Below are 22,330 nucleotides of genomic sequence, written 5' to 3'. Positions count from 1 at the left end.
CACATTCTCTCCACATTGCTTCACAGTTTTTTTGTTGAGTGACAGAGAAAAGCACGACCTCATCCCTCTTTGTATTTAGGATTGGCAGGAGACCAGACAGGGGCTCACATGCTGCTGTGCGTGTGACTTACTCTGTCTGTGCTGACCTACTGAGTGAGAATGACTGTCACATGTCACTCCTCATTTGCGTTTAAAATATTGGACTCATAGCATATTACTTGTCTGAGAAGGTTCGCTTCTGTTAGCATATATATATATATATATATATATATATATATAATAATGTGCCTCGATGGAGCCAAGCAGAAAGTTTCTGCAGCAAAACTGTAAAGAAAATGACCACAGCTGAAGAAAAGAAAAATAGAGTAGGTAGGAGGATTTTAATGAGGAAGGCAATACGCAGTGAGATGAAATGGTGGAAGAGATGAGATACAGAAAAGGCACAAGGACGACCTTGGTTCTATTAAGACAGCCCAGAAATCATTTTGCTGGTCAAATTTATCTACTTGATGTTGTTTCTGGCTGAATGTTGTTTTCTCGTAAATTTCCCTCCTGAGGCAAAGGGCAGCTTAAATCCTTACGTAATTCAATATTTTACAGTACTCATTATTTAATTCCGTGCTCTTCCATACAGTAAAAAGCCTGTCCTTGCATGCGTTGGATAAAGTATCGAGAAGAAACTTTGTATGTCGCATAAAGGAAGAAAACGAGGCAGTCAATGAAGTCAGTAGAAACTGTCGCTGACAGATTGGATATTATCTTTAACAACCTTTTGTGTAGATGTGGAGTGCCCCTACTAGTAAATTTGGAGGATGTTTGTGGTCGTCTAGGGCCTAACAGAATACAGCGCATCTTGTATCATCATTTCCTTATGGTTCTATTTTCTCTGTGTTTATTTTAGGTGCAGGAGTGGCTATGCCTGAACTGTCAGATGCAGAGAGCGTTGGGGATGGATATGACCACACCACGTTCCAAGAGTCAACAACAGATCAACTCTCCTTCTCATGCTGCCAAACCAGAACCTAAACCCGAGGCTTCTCCTCAGCCCGCCCCTCAGACAACCCCTCAGACTCGGCCAGGACAAACACATCCGGCTTCGGGCCCTTCTAAACAGACAGGTCCAGGTCAGCACCCAGTAAAGTTGCCTCCAGGGGCGGTGCCGCTCCCCGGCATGGCCAAAGCCCCGTCGCAGCCCGATTTGTCCCGCAACTCCCCTGCCCACCAGCCCCAGCACCCCCGCCAGGACCAGACGCGCAGCGCAGGCAGCTCTCCTTCACGACAGCCTCCACCCCCTGAGCAGACTTTTGGGAAATTATTTGGCTTTGGTGCTTCTCTCCTTAACCAAGCCAGTACGCTTATATCCGAGACCACTCAAGCCCAACCACCACCCCCGAAACAGGCCCCCAAACCAGGCGGACCTCACGGTCCAGGACCCGGGACACCCAAACTTTCAGGACCTCCATCTGCACAACAAGGGTCTCGAGCTCCACCTCAGCAGCAAGCCGCCCCTCCAGATTCCTCCAAACCCAAAGCTTGTTGTCCTCTTTGCAAAACGGCTCTCAATATCGGCAACACAAGCGAGCAAGCCAACTACAACACGTGCACCCAGTGCCACTCCAAAGTGTGCAACATGTGCGGATTCAACCCCACTCCACACCTAGTCGAGGTAAGATTTCGAGCGGTGTTCTGCTGACTGTTTACTTTTCTTCTTCTATTTCACAATCTATCAATAAGCCTCTGTAAGAAATGCTGTGTCGTATTATTGCCCAGAGGGTCGTGTCGTTATGAATTCGCGGCTGTCTGTCTTCGGTGAGAAAATGTCCAAATCCTTGCGTGGATGATGAAGTGTTTGGATTGAGGTGGCGTAAAAGGCCATCAATCGCTTCTTTTCACCTCCCGTTGCTCCGGCTCGTTTCATGCTCCATCATAAAGCCTTTTGTGGAACTTGATGATTCATGTTTCAGCATATACGACACGTCTTTTCAGTCGGAATCTACTGGAACCTGATCACGATGGATGGAACTGATATAGTATAATTGATCAAGCATTGTCTTTAAAATTTGTGAGACTATTTTATTTATTTTTTTGGTGGAACCTAATGCTTGATATTTTGCTTCTACTGTAAGCTAACGATAACTTTGTGAAAATTTGGAGTTTGGGTAAAGTTTCTGTTCCAGTATAGCAAAGTCCATTATGCATTTGTTTGTCTGCCATGTTGGAGGTTGAAATCGAGAGGATAAGGTAGGCTTGGAATGTTTCTCCGTATAACCGTTAAATGTGTTCCAATTTCCTTAGATGTGCTTAGATGAGGACTAAAAAAAAAAAAAGTTGGTTAAAGAGTCATAAACATCTGCGATCCTTACGCAAGTCAAACATCTCTCACTGCCAAACTGTGTGTGAAGACAATTGGATATAAAAGCGAGACTGTTTCACTTAACGACCCGGAATAGTTGCCAGTTTGGCTTACTTCAGCAAAAAAAAACAAAAAAAAAAAACAGCAATGACTTTGCTAAACATTAGCCAGAATGCTAAACGATGGTTGGCGTGGCGGCAAAACTGGTGCCGGTGACTATTTGTACCTCTCACCTTTATTGCAGCAGACGAACACCCAACTGTAAGTCATTATTTTTTTCATGTTGGCTATCAAATTTCTCTATTAAAATACTCAATAAGCAGTGGAATAAAACACTGCATCAACCTGGAACCAAACTAAGCCAGGTTATCACCTCATTTTGCCAATGTCATAAATGTTTTTTTCTTCCAGAGCGGGTCGTCAAATTACGCAACTGAATTCTAATAGAATGACAGAAAGAATCTTTTTTTTTTTTTTTTTTCTCTTCATGGCCAAAACGTGCCTTCTTAGGCATCTGATTGTCACAAGCTCCAGTGCAGGCCATTCATAGATTGCTATGGAAACAGCGAGCTGCTTTGTTTTGCCAGACGTCCCTTTCATGCTTCATTGTCTATGGAGCTAACAATCTACCAAACTTTTAGACGACTTTTACAGTTTTGACGTGGGTTGTTTATGGTCCATTCGCTACATTCCAAAGCTCATTGCAGAAGAAGGTGGATTTTACAAAGCTGTGAACACATTTTGTGTCCGTTCCAAGCAAATTGGAAGGTAGAAAGATGGCGTTTTCGAATCCAGCTTGATTTCCACAGTGTGTTTGACACAGTCCTCGTCTGCTTCCCAATGCTGCAAATTTGATTGCTCTGTATCTCGGCATTATACCAGCAACCAAGTTTGCATACGGAATTCAGCTGCTTGTCTCACCAGGGTTTTGTTCAGGCCAGCTAACAAACTTGAAAAGTGCCACTAGGGGCATCTTGTCTTGTCTTAACCCCATTCCCATTCATTTGCATGGATGTGATTATTCATGAATATAATGTGAGATGAACATAAATATTGATGCAAATATAGTTACCTCACAAACGACAACATGCATAATTCATCCTCAAACATAGATGCTCCTCTTTAATCTGTGACAAAACAATGAGCCAGCGTCTGTGTGAAAACGAGCGGAGGAGGAGACAACCGACCGAGGTGATAAATGGAGAGAGGAGAGTGAAAATCGGAGATAATGAGTGCACGGACGCCAACTTTGTTGTGTCGTAAAATATTCCTCATCAATTAGTGCCCAAAGTCATGCTCGGCTCATATGTGAGATGTCCTTGCGTGGGGAGTTTCTCCTCCTCCATTACGCCGCTCAAGGAGATTAAGAGCAACCTTGTCTCGTTTTTCTTTTCCCTGGAGTTTACAGGGGACTACATGCATCTTCATCTCTCGCAGGAAGACAAGCGAGCAAAGTCAAAGCTTGAATGTGTAAATATGTGTCTGACATCGTTTATGGTATTCAAGTGAACCCTCTGTAACATTATTTGTCCATACTTGTGCACAGATACATTTATAGTTTTAAAGATATACGTATATACACAGAGGCAGGGGCGCTTAAAACATCATTAGTAAAAATATGTCATTTTTCACAGAGCAATAGAAAATGTGTAGAGAAACATAGCCCATCAATTATTCAATGAGGGAGAATATTATAAATAGTTCATGCAGTGTGGAGCAGCGAGAGAGCTGCGTTTGATTTCTCGTGCCACATAAGGTCAATATGTTGGTGTGTGCGCAGGTGCAGGAGGAGAGAATTCAATGCTGGCACCTCTTGTGAGATGTCGAAAATTCAGAATTAAGATATTACATTACCTGCAAACCCTCATCCTTAATGAGGATCAGCAGGACAGAAAATATGAACAAAAAGGAGAACTTTTCTCCATCCTGTTAGCTTCAGATACATATTTGTTCCCCCGACAGCGATATTTGTTCCCATGACAGCACATTGGGGATTTATCCATCAATCAATTTTCTATAGCGCTTATCCTGTTCAAGGTCGCTGCGAGCTGGAGTCCATCCCAGCCGACTTTGGCCAAAAGGCAATCTAGACTGGTGGCAGACATTTGACAAAACTTGTCTTTTTAGCATCGCTAACTCAAATGAAATTGACATCATAATTTCTAGCAACCAATATGGATGTGACATTCACTTGTGTTTTTTTCTTTGTAGTCTTGTAATTCCAGTTCACCAAAGTCTCATTCTTTAACATGCTCAGCTGTGACCAAGCAATTATAGTCTGCACTTTTTATTATTTGCAACACCATCTGCAATAACTACGCTTCAGCTCATTTTGTGTGCCAGCAACTCAGGATGCACTCAAACGGTTAACGTTTAGCGCCGGATGAAATGTAAAGAGCAATTGCATACAAAACATTGCGAGGAGAAAAATATACCCTGCAAAGACAATATTTATTTCAACGCCATTAACATTTCTCACGACAATTGCTGCTGTTTTACCGTATAGTATACTATAAAAGCAAGGCCTATATTTGCAAATATGTTAGCTGCTCTCACATGTATTGATGAACATGTCATTGTAATTCTCCAACACGCTGGAAGTGTTTTCTGAAGGTTGGCAGCGGCCCGCATCTCCCTCAGGAGTTCCTTCCAAAGCCAGATGGCTGTCGGCATGTCGCGTCCAAGCCTGCCGTGCGCAGCCTGGCTGCTCCCAAAGTGACGATGGTACATAGCAAGCAATTCAAACAGTCATCCTTCCCCCCGGTCAGCTGCTTGACGCCTTTTAATATGTCCAAATCCCTTTTGCGTTACTTATTTTGCAAATCACGTCCGCTACGGTAATTGAAGGAGCCATGTGTATTTGAAGAATACCGACAAATTGAATTGAATGAATTCTAGTGGTGGGTTACATAAACATGAGGATTTCAAATGTTGCGTTTGTAGTCATTGTAAAATGGCAATTAGACAAAAAACAAACAAAAATGCTGCTTTAAAAGTAACCCAAATTGGACCAAGCTAACACTGTGGTTAAAAATAATTCAAATTTTATTTCCAGAAGAAAGAGGTGATCAGAAAAACGTCCTCTTTAATTGTCCTTTTTGCTACGATGCTGTAGTTGTTTGTCTCTTTCTCACTTGTCGACATCCTCACATCGTCTTCTTGTCAGCACTCCTCTTCCTCCAAATGCGTTCCTCACTTGAAGACTACTTTCAGATGACATTGATTGAGTTGGCAATTACTTGTGGTTGGATTGCTCTCTGTTGACATTGCAAAGTAGATGTTGTTGCTTAGCCCTCTTGTTCTTGCGTGTGCAGTGTTTTTTGTTTTTTTTAACAGCAACAGCAGGGAGAGCATTTTAAAACCTCTGCACATAATACGATAACGTTCCAGGAGGTGATTGGGATATAATAGAAAATAACAGAGGCAGTGAGTATAATGTATGTGTGTGAGTAGGGATGGGCGGGGGGGATTTCTGATTTAGGAGCTAATAGCCGAGTCTTTCTTAATCTGTTGAGGGAGTGCAGCGATCCCCTCGAGTACACAACATTGTAATGCTCCACCTACACAAATAAGCACCGTTGGAGAATAGTGTGCCTGCTTGTGTGATTACACGAATACAAAGTCTTGAAAGTAAATATGTTTGAGTTGAGTCTTGGAATGGTAAAGCAAAAGTTAAGTGTAACGTTTGCATTTCAGGTTGAACAGGATAATTGCGAATGAAGTGATGTCAAATCTACAGAGAAGTTAAGGATGGATTTTTTTTGGCTCAGCTGTAGACAGGAAGTGGCAAGCGGTGACTGTTTCCTGTTGAGATTATGTGGCACCCAGCACAGATGGCATGCTGGTTTGGTGGCTTAGACGACGGTCACTCTCATTTCTAGACTGGCTTGGCAATAAACTGAATTTACAGTCATTTTATCGAAATTGCTATTGCAACAATAACAGTAATACACGGTAATACTAAAAGATAGGATAATAACAATTCGTACGGTTTTTAGTGCCCTGGGTTATTTTAATTGGTTTGCTTTCTTGTAAATTTGAGAGTGAGAGGAAAATGCCGAAGTAGCACATTTGGACACAGCAAATGCATTTTTATGTGGTTGATTCTGCTTAGCCACCATGCAGCATACAATTCATTTTTCACAAGATGTCTCTAAAGTCAGCCTCCACCTGTTCCCACTTTTAGCTGCACTAGCAGCCTCTTCTGATGAATGACTATCCGAGAAGCGTATAGAACCTCAATGACCGATTCCTCCTCCATCCTTTACTGTGGTGTTTTATGCCTCCGCCATCTTTCTTTTACCTTATGAGTGAACGAGGCTTCTCAGCATTGCCTTAATCACCTTTTCACATCACATCATCTTCAAGGCCCGGTGGCTATGCTAACGAGTTTTAGCGATGCTCCGGGGGGCACCCGGCAGCGTCACGTCTATTCTCGCCGCCAGAGCCGCGGAGGTGGGCTGGAGCACTCCTCCCACCTCAGCTTCTGGGTCGTCCTGTCTCAACACATCATTTCACCCGCCTGATGGGTGTACTCGCTCCATCCTCTCTGCACCCCCCCCAAACCCCCTGCAGACAAGCAACTACTCCCTAATGCTCGCATTAGGGAAGAAGGGGCCTTCGTTTTGAGTGTTCTCTTTGCTCGGAGGTCGCTAACACTAAAAGGCATGTGACATAAATTTTAAGATTATAGATCGGAGGCGAGTGGTTATATGTCAGCGACTAGCCAGACAGCGGTACAACTCAGGAGACTGACAGACAAAATGAAAGAGATAAAGCTCAGTGATCGCTCACATATTACATTTAACCCCTTGGTAATCTCTCTGTGCCGCAGCTGTCGGGGAGCTGACCAGATCGGTTAGCGAGGGGCCGAGCGTCGCTCCGAGCTGCGGACTGACAACAATAACACGGCAGGCAAAAGTTAGATGAGGACATTCTGCCCAGCTAGCGAAGGCCAACCCGCTGCCTCCACGTAGCCGAAACATTTTAGCTTCACTCGCTGCCGCAAGCTAGTGCAATGTACTTAAATGGAGTCACTGTCGGTTGCGTGTTTGAATGCTGGATACTGAGTCTGTCTCAAAGCCATTTTGGGATTTGTTTGCTTGCTCGACACAACCGTTGAGTATTTGGAGGCAATTGTCAGTTTGCTTCTTCTTTCTCTTGAGGGAACAGCACCTGTCAAGTATTGTTTGTTGTCCTCAAAGCCTCTTAAATAATATTGCTCTGCAATTATGAAGCCAGTATTTTGTTTTCTCCGAGCTGGCATAACTGGTAATAGTTTGCAAGCTATAAATATGAACGGGCGTACATGCCGGAAGTTAGTTTTAGAAGCTGGTTCATATCAAGCAAGGGTACAAGAGACAGGCTGATGAATGTATCCTGGGGACACACACATGTGCCAAGACAACGCCTGTTTGGACGCATCTGCCCACTACAGCATAAGATTGCTTTGCAGCTTTAATAATATTTTCAAAATGAGATAAGCCGATAGAGGCTTAGCCTATGTGAATATAAAAAACACAAATTTGAGTCTTTCATCTTGTCACGTCGCTATGGGAGAACTAGCTGTGCTTAGATGCTACTGAGAAACTAGCCAATTATTGACAGTTGCACATGCCTCATTAATTCAGCTACATTCTCTTATCGGACTGCCATTTTGCCCGAATGCTAATTAAAACCCGCAAAGGTGGAGAGCAGATAATGACTCATGAAATGTGACTGCATGATCAATGAAATAGATGAATTGATTCCAAACACTATGCGGTACTGGTTGGTTTTTCGAGAGACAGTTCATCACACAAATTCAAAACAAATCCAGACATCCTTTAAATTGGGAGTTGGGTATTATTGTTTCCACCTAGTTGAGGAATGCAGTGAGTTGTGAGAAAATTTAGTCATGGAGTTCATAATTGTGGTATAATTGACCTTATAGAGTAACATACATTTTGGTTCCTAGGAAAGTACAGTATTAAAAGTTCCAATGCAAATCGTATGACAATCGTAGCTGCAACAGTCTGAAATCATTCATTCTTTGAAATTCGACCTTCACAGTCTACAGATTACATCGTGTTCCTCTAGATGAAGTCCTGTTCAGTCTATATACAGTACAAAGCATTTATTTGAGAAAAGAAAAAAACTATTTCCTCAGTGTGTGATGACCCCTGCCGAGGCAGGACAGCCTCAACACCTTGGCTGGGCTTGTGGGCTGCATGCAAAAACAAGACACCTGTTGCTCCTTCCTGAAGCCAAAAGACATAAATAAGCAAAGCTCAGAAAAAAAACTCTTGCTTACTCCCCGCAGGGACGGGCAAACACACACACACACAATGCTTGACACACGCTTAATGACAGATGACTGCTCATTGTCTTGCAGCAGCACATTCTGTTTGACGGATAATCAGTTCTCATCTCACAAAGTGATATCGTGCACAGATTGAAACTGCACTTGAAAAATGTTTGGCTGAATTGTAAAACCTGAATGAATTTATTTGCGTCAGAAAAGATTTATGATCACCGTAATCCCAATACTCCCTAATTCTCAGAAGGTTCCTCAAACTGTTGATATCAATGAAGGCATAATTGTACATGATTTCATATTCACCTCAAATGAGCCTGGCCACGCTGCGTGGAAGCGACCGTGACTGGACTGGAGTGCCGCTCGCTCTGTGGATGATCCTTCATTTCCGCTCTAATCCACAGGCCTGATCACGTGTCCCCATTGAAGGAGTCGCGGGGGATTGACCTATATACCTGCTGACTCCGGCCAACCTGTCACAGCTGTGGCGTGGCGCGCCGTGGCGTGACCTTTAACATGTGCTCTCTCACAGCGCACTTGCTCGTCCCGAAACCGCTGTTCATTCAGACTGCACTTGGCGCACTTATGGGCTCGGGGAGAGTTTCCCACGCTTGACTGATCGGTAAAATATCACTGGATTCAAGTGAAAATCTAAATTGGATTTTATGCCTAGATTGCAACTTGTTATGTGTCTGGTTTATTATATAGCCTGCTCATGGCATCAAATGATTGTGCTGACGGAGGCAAATGTATTTATTCGCACACTCACCTGAGTTCATCCCAAGATCACCTTCACTCGCCATGTCCATGTGGTAGTTGTAGTGGCCTCCTGCTCTCCTGACCTTCACTTTTTAAATTAATTATGATCCCCTGTGTTGCATGGCTCACAGCTCCTTATTCTTTCTTATACACGAAATGTGAATCATTCTTTTGAGTTGCAGCTATTGTGAAAGTTGAGTGCTTTAAAATAGACATGGATAAAAAAAAAGATCAGAAAATTGTAAGAAAAACATTTGATCTTTGTTAACACATTTGTCGCTTCTACAGGGTGATGGCTCCGTTTTGTTTTCATCTCTAATTGGGTTCTAACCTATGCTAATTTTCAATGTCAACTTTTTACTCTCCACTGATGTGACACACCGGCAAATTTGTTTCTGCCAGTGCAGAGAGGATTTTTGTTGTCCAGCTCTTGTGAGCAGCTCAAATGTTCATTCTTACTGGCTTTGCAAATATCTTCAACATCAGTTGACATTTCTTACTCACAGTTTGCTGCTGTCTGATTCCTGACAGAAAGCCCACGCAGGAGGGAGCTGAATCTTGCTGTGACTTGACTGACAGTAGGAGGGCAACACCGAATTTTTTCTTTTTTGTAACTTCCACTCAGTCTGCCTGCATGTTTCCTATAAACCCATACGCTTAGCTTCCATAAAATCATGTGTGCTGTAGAGCTGTAAAATGGCCCGGCAAGTATGACAACAAAATAAATCAATAAAGGCCTCTCCTGAGTATAATATTTAGCAGGTTGCTCAAATGTGGCTCAGCCACCCATGAGTTTGTCATTCTGCAGTGCTTTCATGTTACTGTGTGGGCGTGCGCTCCCACAGGGCTTCACATTCCCTAATGGCATTCTGCACTCTCTGGCACCCTCTATGGGCGGGAAGTGTAAACGCTTTCCACACTCCCTCCCTCCTGTTGTCAGTGGTGCTTTTCTGCTCTCAGTAGTTTTTAGTTGTGCAATTTTTTTTGCAGCCTTTACTTTCCTATCTGCTACCTTTAAAGCATTTGGTGTGTATTGGATTATTCCAAACAATAACCCACCATGTATTATGAAATCAGAAACGTCATCCTTATGGATTTACCGTTTCATTTTCCAAACCTGTGTTTTGAGTTATTTGTCCTTCTGGAGGGTATAATCTGAGTATTTGTTATAGATTTCCTCCATGGCTGTCGACGTGTGCTGCATTATATAATGTTGATGAATATGGAAGCGAGCTGATTTGTGCAGACACCTCATAATGCGTTTTTGCACCTAATTACATGGGTACCCTCTGGTCGCACATGTGCAAAGACAGACGCGGATGCACACGTGACCTCGGGCGGCTGTAGTGTCTCAGCAGAAGCCACTGGGAGCCATGGGATCAATCTGTGAGAATGGGATCAATCTCTCTGACCTTTTCCTTGTGGTAACCTGCAGTGTTCACTCGCTCATTATTTTGAGAATAAAAGGGCAGCTTTTACGCAAGTCGCCTTGGATGGATGCTTTTTCACGTTCTACTTTTGTCTCTCATGCCAGCAACCACGTTCTGCTTTGTCGACTGAATTTCATAAAGCCTCCAAGTGAATTTACATTTGCTATTGCATCACAATGCCTCCACAGAATGCATTCTGCTCTTTTTCACAAATCAAGTCATAAATTAGGCTTGGCCTGCATCTGCCTACAGCATTTAAGCTCATTTTATGATTATATGGTGTATTATCTGTGCTAGAGACTTATTATGATTGTGGGAAAAAAATGCAAGAGAAGGTTCACATTACCCCAGAAAATATACTGAGTGCAGTTTGATAAGTATTGCATCTTTGTAAAACATATAATGGTTAGTGCAAAATTTACCAGACAAGAAAAATAATAAATGAAGTTCTGACCTGCTTTCTTAGTTTGGTCATGTGGCATTTCCAAGCTGAGCCGTGATATTTTCTTACCTTAGCCCTGAGGCACTGTGATGTCATTTTGTAGCTAACTAAAGCACTTGAACGGATGCTCTTAGTGACAAACTAGTGCTGATGTTTTAGCGGCTAGCGATAGGCACGACACGTTCCAAACTTAACGGACAGATTAGGACGTAGTCTTGTCAGCTACATCTGAGTTCAATTCGCGAGCCAAGGTGATGTACACTCTCCAGTGAGCAGACGAGTTAACCTCCCGCCATTTAACGAGTTTACCAATTCACTAACGAGATCTCACTCACAGGCCGCTGCTCCCTGAGTCCTGACACAATGACACCACTGCCACATACAAACGCAAAAAGTCAAGTGGATTACTGTTACTGGCGTCAAGTGATTCATTGAAGCATTTCTTCAATTCGATAGCTTTGGTTTGAGTTTATTTCCACCTTATGTGCTGTAATGGTGCTGCGCTCGGGCCTCATATTGAGTTGTTTGGTTTGTTCTAAAGGAGTTCAATGGCTAAATCTGAAACAACTGCTGTTATATACCAGCTTGATTTTCTGCACATAGTGTGGGAAGAGGTGGGAGGTGCAGCCCATATTCCGTACCAGCTAAAGCACTCCACATAAATAATTTGCCACTCTCAGTTTGGTCTTTTCATATCGCCACTTCACATTTTGCTGATTCAGGATCTGGCATCTCAGGAAGATGTATCAAATATTTTTTTAATTAAATTAACTCTACTTGGTTGCCCAACGAGAACGTTTAAAAGGGTGGATGTTGAAAGTGAATATTTCTGGGAAGATGACATCATTGGTTATATATACTGAACACACACATACAGACACACCACAACAGTACTGTAGCATCGGTTGACTGTATTTGGTTCCCATTGAGCCCTAAGTGAAAAAGCTCTACCAGGGATGGGCAAAAACTGATACCGGCCTTATTTCACTGTATCGAGTAATCACAAAGGCTACCGATACCAGTAACAAGATACTATTGCTGTAAGTATGTATAAAATGATGTTTATATTAATTAATATTAATAATGTTAATATTGAATTAATTTTAGAGTACATTATTAGAATGTTGCCATCAAAATCTTTTTTAGTTGCTACCTCAATGCCTGCATTTTTCACTTTTAAATTTCATCCATCTCCATCCTGTATTTGTTACTTAGTAACGGTATTAGTGAGTACTTCAGACTTGGAGTCCTCAGCCTTAAAGTGATATTGAACAAGTTGAACTATATTTCAAGTTAATTCTTTTTTCCAATAAAAGTCTTTGTCAAAAAAAGACAGCGTCGTCAAACATATGACATAATGTACCTTTACTAATCATGTGGGTCACAAAGCAGTAGGGGTTTACCGGCATTTCTACACAGCCTTTTGTTTTTTCAAATGTGTGAAAGTACTGGGACTGGCAGATGGTTGGTTCAGAGAGTGCACCTGTTTATATATAGCTTTTCAGTAGCGCGCTTGAAAGAAAAGAAAACAAAGCAAGTCTGTCTGTATAGCCTGTCGGTTGCTCGATCATCACACTATGTTCTTAGCTGAGACTTGTTGGCTTGTATTAGGGAAAAAAAAGACTTCTCTTAAAGTCCCAATGAAAATAAATATGTCTCGTACATTTGGCACACCGTATAGAAGTGTCGCTAACAACCCTGCTAAATTTGAATCATTAAAATCCCTCAAGTATGTATACAAAATGAAGCTTCAAAATGATGAGCTGTATTGAAGATATGAAAGCAAGTCAACCAAACGCTGGTTGTTCGGCGCTACACAGTTTTACACGGGCACTCAATTCTGCACTTTTATGACAGCTTTCATCTACAGGACCTTTGATCCTCATGTACTGAAAAGCAAACTGCAGCTCAAACTCTTACAACAACGTGACTGTTTGTTCTTTCGGATCTCTATTCAGCAGCCAAGCAGTCAGTCAAACAATAGACAGTGTCTGTTTTATGTATCGTTACGGAAATCCTATTACCAAAAAGATCAAATTGTTGGTAGGCCCCAGGAGTCTCAAGATGGTGCCAATCAATGCAGATCTGACATGTTCCAATTGATTGAACCCCCGTCAATCTTGACTCATTATTTATCTTGCATGTTCTCTTCAAAATGCCATGGTACTGTATTTGAGAAAGCAATGACCCTAATTACATTTTCGATCGAAAACATTTGTCAAAAATTGACAGTCGTCAATTTATAAGAGTCCTCATCAACCCTCTGAATAATTAGATTTATGTTCCAGTGCTTTGTTTTGTATTGTTATGCAAGTCTTGACAGACTGCCTCTTCAGACCTCAGGCAAACGACGAGAGCAATTAGAAACATGGTGCTACCGCCTCTCATTTCATCTTTCATAACGTGTAATATAAGCATCCCATTTCATTGAGCCGCCTCATCGATCTGCCGCGCTGACCTGATATCTAATCCCGTGTATGTTCAATTTGCTGCCTACGAAGGTTTTTCTGCTAACCTTTCAGTCGTGTCAGTGTTTATATTTACATGTGAAGATAATGTTCTGTGCAAATAATGGAAGACAAATTGCAGTCTTGCTGATAGCGGAAGCCATATGCGTCATAGACTCCGTTCGAATGGCCGTTCTATCACGACAGATGTTTGAATTTGTATTCACGGCACTTTCCATCTGTGTACTCAGATATTGTCAAATTAGTCAAGCATCTCACATAGATAAAAAGCCACGTTTGGACAGATTCAATACAGAAAAAGATCATCACGGAATACGGAAAACGTAACTCGAGTTTCTTAATTCTAATTCCTGTTGTCTTTTGTATTTTAGAAAAAAGAATGGCTCTGTTTGAACTGCCAGACACAGAGGGCTCTGTCAGGAAGTTTGGGAGATATTCCAGACCCTGCCACACAAAGCGCCGTTCCCACCATGCCACCTGCAGCATCTAATCAGCAGCCACCACAGCAGAAAGAAGCGGATCAGCGGTCAGGGCCAAGGCCCTCAGGTCCTCAGCCGCAACAGAAAGCATCGGGTCCCCAAGTAAGTGGCCCTGCCTCTCCTATCAAACAGGCGGAGCATTCCCCTCAAAGCAAAGGGATACGCCAAGCTTCCCCTCAAATCAAGGGTTCTGCCAACTCAGCTAAGGGTTCCGCTCAAACCAAGGGTCCAACACAACCCCTAGTCCAAAGTAAAGGGCAATCTCAGAATAAGGGCCAAGGTCAAAGTAAGGGTCCTGCTCAGTCTGGTAACCAAACGAAAGGTCAGAGCCAGACTAAAGGGCAGACGAAGGGATCTGTTCAGCCCACTGCTCAGGTTAAGGGTCCTTTGTCTAGTGCCAAGGTTGCATCCAGCCCTAAAGCAGCACCCAATAATTCCAAAATCTCTCCCAGCTCATCAAAAACAGCACCCAGCCAGTCTAAACCCACAGGTACGTCTCAGGTACGCAAACAGACGGCGAGCCAAGAGAAGACAAAAGTCCCACCCAAATCTCAAAAGGAGGATTTCAAGGCCTCACCAAAGAAAGCCTTGTCAGAGACTGTCACTTGCCCAAAAGACTTGAAGATAGCAGAAGATGTGCAGAAGTCAAGACACCGAGAAGTGAGCTGCTTGAATCTTCGCCTTCTCGTCACTCCCGCTCATTATCCTTTTGAATATTTTTTTCGTTTCCTTTGGTTGCTTGTATACATCTTTTTCATCACATCGATATTATTCAATATTTGTCCTATCATAATATTGTCGCTGTTATTCTTGTAATAGTTATCATATATTTTTGTGTTAAATATGGGTTATCAATGTTTATTTTCTTAATTTGTTTATCATAATCACCATCCATTCTTTATTGTTCAGCAACATGAATTTTACACTCATAAAACTGCTGGGTCACAAGCAACCCAATTTGGGGTAGAAATTGAACCCAACGTCCTGGGTTGTCTTGCGCAAAACAAGTCATTTTTTGTACAAAACAACCCAAAGTTGGGTCAAATTGACCCAACTTCCTGGGTCAGACTCATTTTTAACCCAGCAACTTTAGGGTTGTATATGTACATTTTTTTGATGTCTCCATTTTTTGTTTCTATTCCCTCTTTTGTTCGCTGAAGCGTTTTGTTACACGTAACAAAATGGTGACACTATTTGGAGCATTCAACGCATGATCATAAACATCTCGAAGAATGTATAAGAGAATGCACCATGGTAGCAATCAAGCATGTAATGGAATGAATTGTCTGTTGAAGTTTGTTTAAAAGTCTGTTTTTATGAACAGTGCGTTTGAATTGATCATTTGTCTGTATGCAACACTAAAAGGAAAAATCAACCAAAACATTCTTTATTCTATCACAAATTCAATTGGATTGACAACCTGATCCAACTCATAACCACTTCTGGATTTTGCTGGTGGCATCTATGTAGAATACATTTGATCTGTAGAGCCTTTTGGTTGATTTACTTTTAAATTGTTACTACGAGGAAATGGTTGTTCACTTTCATGTACTGTAACATGCTCTCATATGTTCAATTACGAATCCCATTTGTATTTGACACGGTGCATTTTATTCCTTATTATTGAGAACTGCTCAATAATAATGACTGTTTGCTGAAATAGCGGGATAAAAGCTATGCACTAAAGCTTGTAATTGACTTTACAACCAGTTAATTGGAAAAAAACGTCATGTATTTCATTACGTCTGACTCCTCTCTGTTTCTTTCTTTCAGGATCACGTTAAATCAAGTACACAGAGTTTAAGTGACACCGGATACTCCTCGGATGGAATCTCGAGCTATCAAGGGGAGATTATTGGTCGGATTCATGAAGATGCGGTCAAGCTCAATGAGAAGGGTGTGTCCATTTCCTCTGAAATTACAAAGTTAGAGACATCAATGAAACCTCTATTGGAGTCGAAAACCACATCGGACCAGAAGCATAGGCCTCATTCATTGTCTGTTGGACAAGGACGGGACATCAGTCCAGAGGACGACGCAGCAAGAGATGACTCGGACGACGAGCTCAGCTGTAAGCTTCGTCACGATTATGTGGAAGACAGCAGTGAAAGTGGTCTCTCGCCATTACCAGTAAGACAGAAGAAGTCACATAAAGACTTAACAGATGAAGAGTTTATGAGGAGGCAAATTATGGAGATGAGTGCCGATGAAGATGAGTTGGAGGAATATGGTGAGCAGAGGACTAAAAAAGGACATAAAACTAGTGGAGATTTGAACAAAGAGAGACGACGACTCCCGCACCATTCCAGTAGTTTTGAAGAGGCAGCCAAAGAACCAGCAGATGTGGAAGAAGAGGAAGATGTCGTAATGGCCGGGGGTCTTCGCCGTTTTAAGACAATTGAGTTAAATAACACAAATAGTTACAATAGAGACATGGAACTCAGTACTGAGCACGACCTACGAGAACCAGAACTAGAGATGGAGAGTCTTACTGGTTCTCCAGAGGAGAGGTCTAAAGGAGAATATTCATCCACTCTACCTGCTACCACTCCTAGCTACACTTCAGGAACATCACCAACGTCAGTGTCATCCATGGAAGATGACAGTGACAGCAGCCCGAGTCGAAGAGCAAGACTGGAGGAAGCAAAGCAGCAGAGGAAAGCTCGACATCGCTCACATGGGCCATTGCTGCCGACAATTGAGGACTCCTCTGAGGAGGATGAGCTCAGAGAGGAAGAGGAGCTGCTGAGAGAACAGGAACAAATGAGAGATCTGGAGCAACAGAGGATTCGAAGTACTGCTCGAAAAACAAAGAGGGATAAGGAGGAGCTACGAGCACAGAGACGTCGGGAAAGATCCAAAACTCCGCCCAGTAATCTCTCTCCCATCGAAGATGCGTCACCAACTGAGGAGCTGAGACAGGCTGCAGAGATGGAAGAGCTCCACAGGTCATCGTGTTCAGAATACTCACCCTCAATGGACTCTGAAGCAGAAGGCTTTGAGATCATCGGTGGCAAGCTGTACAAATCCGGGAATGAATATAACCTTCCAACTTTTACCTCACTATACTCTCCAACAGAGAAGGCACCATCTGCTGATAAAACACTAAAAAGTGCAGAGGAGGTCTATGAGGAGATGATGAAAAAAGCTCAGCTCCTTCAGAAGCAAGGAAAACATGCCACACAGCAGAAACATTCACTTCGTGACAATACAAGTACTGCCTTAATCCCCGGCTCAAGCCCAACCCAGATTTCTTCACCTATGTCCTTCTCCACAACTGGAACTGACCCACGAATTCCAGGAATTCATGCAGCACAACATCTTTCAAAAGAAACTCAAAATAGGATGGTGTCACAGAGTGCCAAAATTGAAGGTGTTGTCGGAGGAGTCGCCACAACCAAAATTCCAGTTAGCCACACTGCTACAACTCGAAATGCAGCCGGTGCGGGCTCCCAACGGCCAGCACAGGCATCACCTGACTCGTCCTCACTAACCTACAAAGTTTTCTCCCTTTTCAAAGGGCCCAGCCCACAAGCCTCACCCACGACTTCTCCCGTGCAAAGCCCAACACATCCAGGAAGTGGCGGCAGGCAGTTGCCGACACTGCCTGGCGGACCATCGTCAACTCAAAGGTCGAATTCACCACGTCTTGTACGACAACAGTCCTCTCAAGATTCACCGGTAATGGTAATAACACTCGGATCTACAACAACTAATCCCACCAAACCTGTAACGGTAAACTCATCCACTTCCCCTTTATCATCACCAACACAGGCTAGCTATAAAATCCCGTACAGCTCCCAGCATCCATCGGCAAGTTCTCCAACTTCTCCCCAAACATATTCGTCCCAGCAGGCCCCAAAACATTCTTCACAAATGGCTCACCATGCTGAAAAAACAAACGTCGCTATTGGCACACAAAGTCGAGAATCGCTTTCTATGGAGAATATATCTCTTTGTAAAATCTCAAACATTTCAGGCACGTCAGTGGTCATGGTCCAAAGCCAAACCCATCCGACGAATATTGTGGATCTTCGAGCCCCGATGAGATCTGCCCCGATTATAATGACAGATCAAGGGATGGATCTAACATCCTTAGCTTCTGACGCAAGAAAGTACTCCTTGGGAGCAGAACAGCCATCTGTTCGACATACAGCTGTCCAACCACTTATCATGAACCTGAACGCACAGGAGCAACCACATGTCTCAGTTTCAACGCCAACAACAGTAAGTGTGACAGTTGCAGGTTCTATGTTCATCTCTCAACCCAAACAACCCATTGTCTATGGAGATCCTTTGCATAACCGTGTAGATTTAGGCCAGGGAGTGGGATCCGCTGTTTGTTTATCCCAGGGTAAGACGGCAGTTTCCGACCCATCTATTCCAAAAATCGACGCCTGCCTCGAGAATTTAGGTATCCAACAACAGCAGCTGCAATTACAACAACAAAAGCTATTGCAGCAGCAACAACTTCTTGAGCAGCAGCTCCAGCAACATCAGCAGCATTCTTCCTTTGCACGTTACAATTTAGCCAATCAAATCCCTCCACTTGTGATGAAAAAAGATCTCGTAGTAAGTCAGACAACCAGTTCCCAGCCTACAGTCACTGCAAGAGTAGCTCCACTGTCTTCCCAACCTGTTTGTAATGCCCCGCACGATATCTACGGTGGAGTTGTTCTCGAGCTACAAAATAAGCCAACAGTTGTGAACCTGTCCACAGGAAAACCCCATGTTATGATGGTTCAGCTCGATGAGAGTAAACCATCCCAGGCAGCAGTGACTCAGTTACTCAAGAAAGAAGATCCTCCACCCGTGCCTCAAGTCTTGGATTTGACTGGGCAGATCAAACCAGAAAACCAAGTTGCTTGTTGCGATGTTGTATACAATTTGCCATTTGCTGGTTCCTGTGCGGGGTCATTTACTCAGAAGCCCGCAACAGTATCACCAGATAAAAAAACTACCACTGAGACCTCAAACGTACCACCTCCTCCTCATCATATGCATTATAATATCAATCAACAGCAACAATCTCAGACCACGCAGGGCGTAACGGACGAGCATAAACCATACCAAACGCCGATAGTCCCATCAGGAAGAATACAACCCTCCATGTCTGATAATAATCTGCCTGCCGTGACTGAAGCTGGTCACTACCAGAGGAATATTAAGGGAGGTGTGGCAGTAGATCTTAGCAACACCAATCAGACTTACGACAGTGGCTACCTCGGGATGGGAGCCCAGTATGGCTCATACACAGACTTGCGGCACCAAGGAGACATTGCAGGCCCAACGTTACCCATTCGGCGTTATGGCTCAATGTCAAATATCAATTCTGACTATTCCTGTGGGTCAAATGAGTTAACAGGACCACAGGATTCCAATCTATCACAATTCAGTGCAACCACCGCAAGGGAAATTAATCAAATGTGTGCGGCTCTTAACACAGTAGATCAGTTTGCAACACGGTATGGAAATAATCCCGAGTTATTACCTTATGGGATTGGAAGAGGTGCACATTTAGGTAGGCTGAATCTCCATCAAAGTTTAGCGTCAATCAGAGCAAGTTTGATATATGGCCCAGATGGAAGACCCTTGTCCAATAGTCAAACTTTAACAAACTTGATCAATGCAAGACAAGCAAGTATACGCGCCTTGTATCCTGCTGCTTTAAGAGGAGGCGATGGCATGATATATTCGACCATAAACACTCCCATAGCCTCGACCTTGCCAATTACGACCCAGCCCGGCCCTGTTCTGCACCCCATGCCTCGAGGTATTTACAGGCCGTACCCCGCAGGCGTAACCGCCGTACCTTTAGCTAGTCTTACCAGGTTGCCTCAAGTGAGTCAGAGAACTCCACTGGCCACCCAAGGAACATATCCATACCCTCCTTCAAACCAGTACCCTGTTTCAACCACAACTTCTAGCACTCTAAGCACCTCGCAAAATGAAACTCCCATGTATCTTGGAAGGCCTTCAACTGCAGCTCCAAGCGTCCCACCAACCCAAGCCAGCACAACGAAAAACGCGTTAGGAGCTGGTATGCAAACGACGTTAGTTCAACAGGCTGATCAGACTCAACATATGTCACAGATGATCTCGCAAGGTCAAGGACAGCCTCCAACTGCCATGACGGCACAAGCCCAGATGCAGCCACAGCAACTACCTGTTCAAACCGAACCTTTATCATTAACCCAAAGCCATCCTCAAGCTCAATCCATCAGTCAACCCCAACCAGTCCCACCCAGTGTTACTGCCCCAACATCCAAAATATCTCCTGTTGATTCTCAGAAAAGCAAGGAAGATGAGCGGCTCAGTCAACAACAAGAGCACATGCTGCAACTAGAGCGAGAGCGTGTGGAATTGGAAAAACTTAGACAGCTGCGCCTTCACGAGGAGCTTGAGCGAGATCGAATGGAGCTTCAGCGACACCGAGAAAAAGAACAACTCATTGTTCAGCGTGAAATCCAAGAATTGCACACCATCAAGCAACAGGTCTTACAACAACAGCAGGCAGAGCGGGAGACTCAACTTATAATGCAAAGAGAGCAACTGGCCCAACAGAGAATGCAGCTTGAGCAAATCCAGTCTCTGCAGCAGCAACTCCAACTGCAGTTGGAGGAGCAGAAAAGACAAAAGACAGCAGCGGTGGAGGCAGCGGCGGCCGCCGCAGCGGCGGAAGCCGCGGCGGCATCGGCAGCCGCGGCTGCGACGTCTGCCCAGGGCGCCATACAAGGGGTGGTGGTCGGAGGAGGGCCTCCTCAAGGCTTCCTGATTTGTGATCAAAGTGGAAGGGTTCTACAGCAGGACGGGCAAACTGTGCAATTCTGGCAAGATGGACAAGTGGTCCAAGCCATGGTGGCGGCTAGACCGATTCACAGTTCTATGTCGGAAATGTCTTTGAGAAGCACTGACAAACAGGCTGAGTCCAAGATTATGAAGAAGCAAAACTCCATGCCCCGTCTTCGAGACAGCACCGAGGATGATTCTGGTAAGAAGATAGCAGACAGTTGCGTGCAAACAGATGATGAAGATGGAGAGGACCGGTACCTAAACCGGCGTAGAAGAACAAGGCGCATTGCAGACTGCAGTGTGCAGACTGATGAAGAGGACCAAGGCGACTGGGACCAGCAACCAGTAAGGCGCCGACGTTCTCGTATATCAAAGCACTCGGAATCCAGCGGTGAGACGAAATCGGACGGGTCATCCAGAACGGTATCTGCAAGTATCGCTATTCAAACCTCAAATGACTCGTCATGTCAGACTGAATCTGACCAGCTAGGTAGGGTTTCGCCAGCTATTCATATCACCATGGCAGAAAGCTCAAAGGTCGACCTGTTACATTACATCGCAGCACCTGAGAGGACCCACAAGGGAGAAAGTCTGGCTTGTCAGACTGAACCGGAGTCACAGTCTCAAGGCGTTGTTGCTCCCCAACTCAGTGTCCCTACAACAATTAGTCCATATTCCACAAATCTGCACATAGCAAATCCATCTGACCCAAACTCTCAGAGACATCAAGGAGTCACTAAGTTTGAGAGACGAAAACCCGACCCACTGGAAATCGGTTACCAGCAGCAACCCAATGAATCTCCTCGCCAGCCCCCCAAATCCCCTCAGGTTTTGTACTCCCCGGTCTCGCCATTGTCTCCTCATCGTATGTTGGAGACAACATTCGCCTCACAAGAAAAGCTTAATAAAGCCCACGTGACGCCCCAGCAAAAGGCCTTGACTGCTGAATCGCCGCAACGCCACCAGTCTCTACCAAGGCCCATAAAAAGTGTGCAGCGCTCCATGTCTGATCCAAAGCCTCTCAGCCCCACCTCAGAGGATCCTGCCAAGAACAGATTCTCTCCATATTATCAGCAAGCTGTGTCCAACAGTCAGGTAGGAAATTCATTTTTTTAATCACATTAAGGGAAAATAACAGTGGCGTTCTACACTATTAACTACTGTAAATTAATAAATCTTTTCTCGCAAGTATAATACTTCTAATTATAGGTGTTCCTGTATGTTATCCATTTTCCAATTTAACACACACAAAAATTACTGTCCCTAAGTAATAATAAAGTGAAACGTGCCATATAATTTGCAATGCAAAGAT

At 43.8% G+C, this 22,330-nt stretch overlaps 1 protein-coding gene across 4 annotated transcripts in view; it reads left to right on the top strand.

Annotated features, from left to right (window-relative positions):
• The window catches only part of bsnb (bassoon (presynaptic cytomatrix protein) b), a 39,420-nt gene that overhangs the window by 8,285 nt on the left and 8,805 nt on the right, over nt 1-22,330 (top strand). For 3 of the 4 annotated variants that reach the window (XM_037251375.1, XM_037251374.1, XM_037251373.1), the window contains exons 3-5: nt 902-1,666; nt 14,119-14,886; nt 16,000-22,113. In XM_037251375.1, the coding sequence (XP_037107270.1) occupies nt 902-1,666; nt 14,119-14,886; nt 16,000-22,113 (7,647 nt within the window). The remainder of the gene's footprint in view (nt 1-901; nt 1,667-14,118; nt 14,887-15,999; nt 22,114-22,330) is intronic. The other variant, XM_037251376.1, reaches the window with a different exon arrangement.

Source organism: Syngnathus acus, chromosome 5 (genome assembly GCF_901709675.1).
Source record: "Syngnathus acus chromosome 5, fSynAcu1.2, whole genome shotgun sequence".
Classification (NCBI taxonomy): Eukaryota; Metazoa; Chordata; class Actinopteri; order Syngnathiformes; family Syngnathidae; genus Syngnathus; species Syngnathus acus.
The sequence above is the reverse complement of the archived record's forward strand: the minus strand, read 5'-3'. Positions and strand labels throughout refer to the sequence as shown.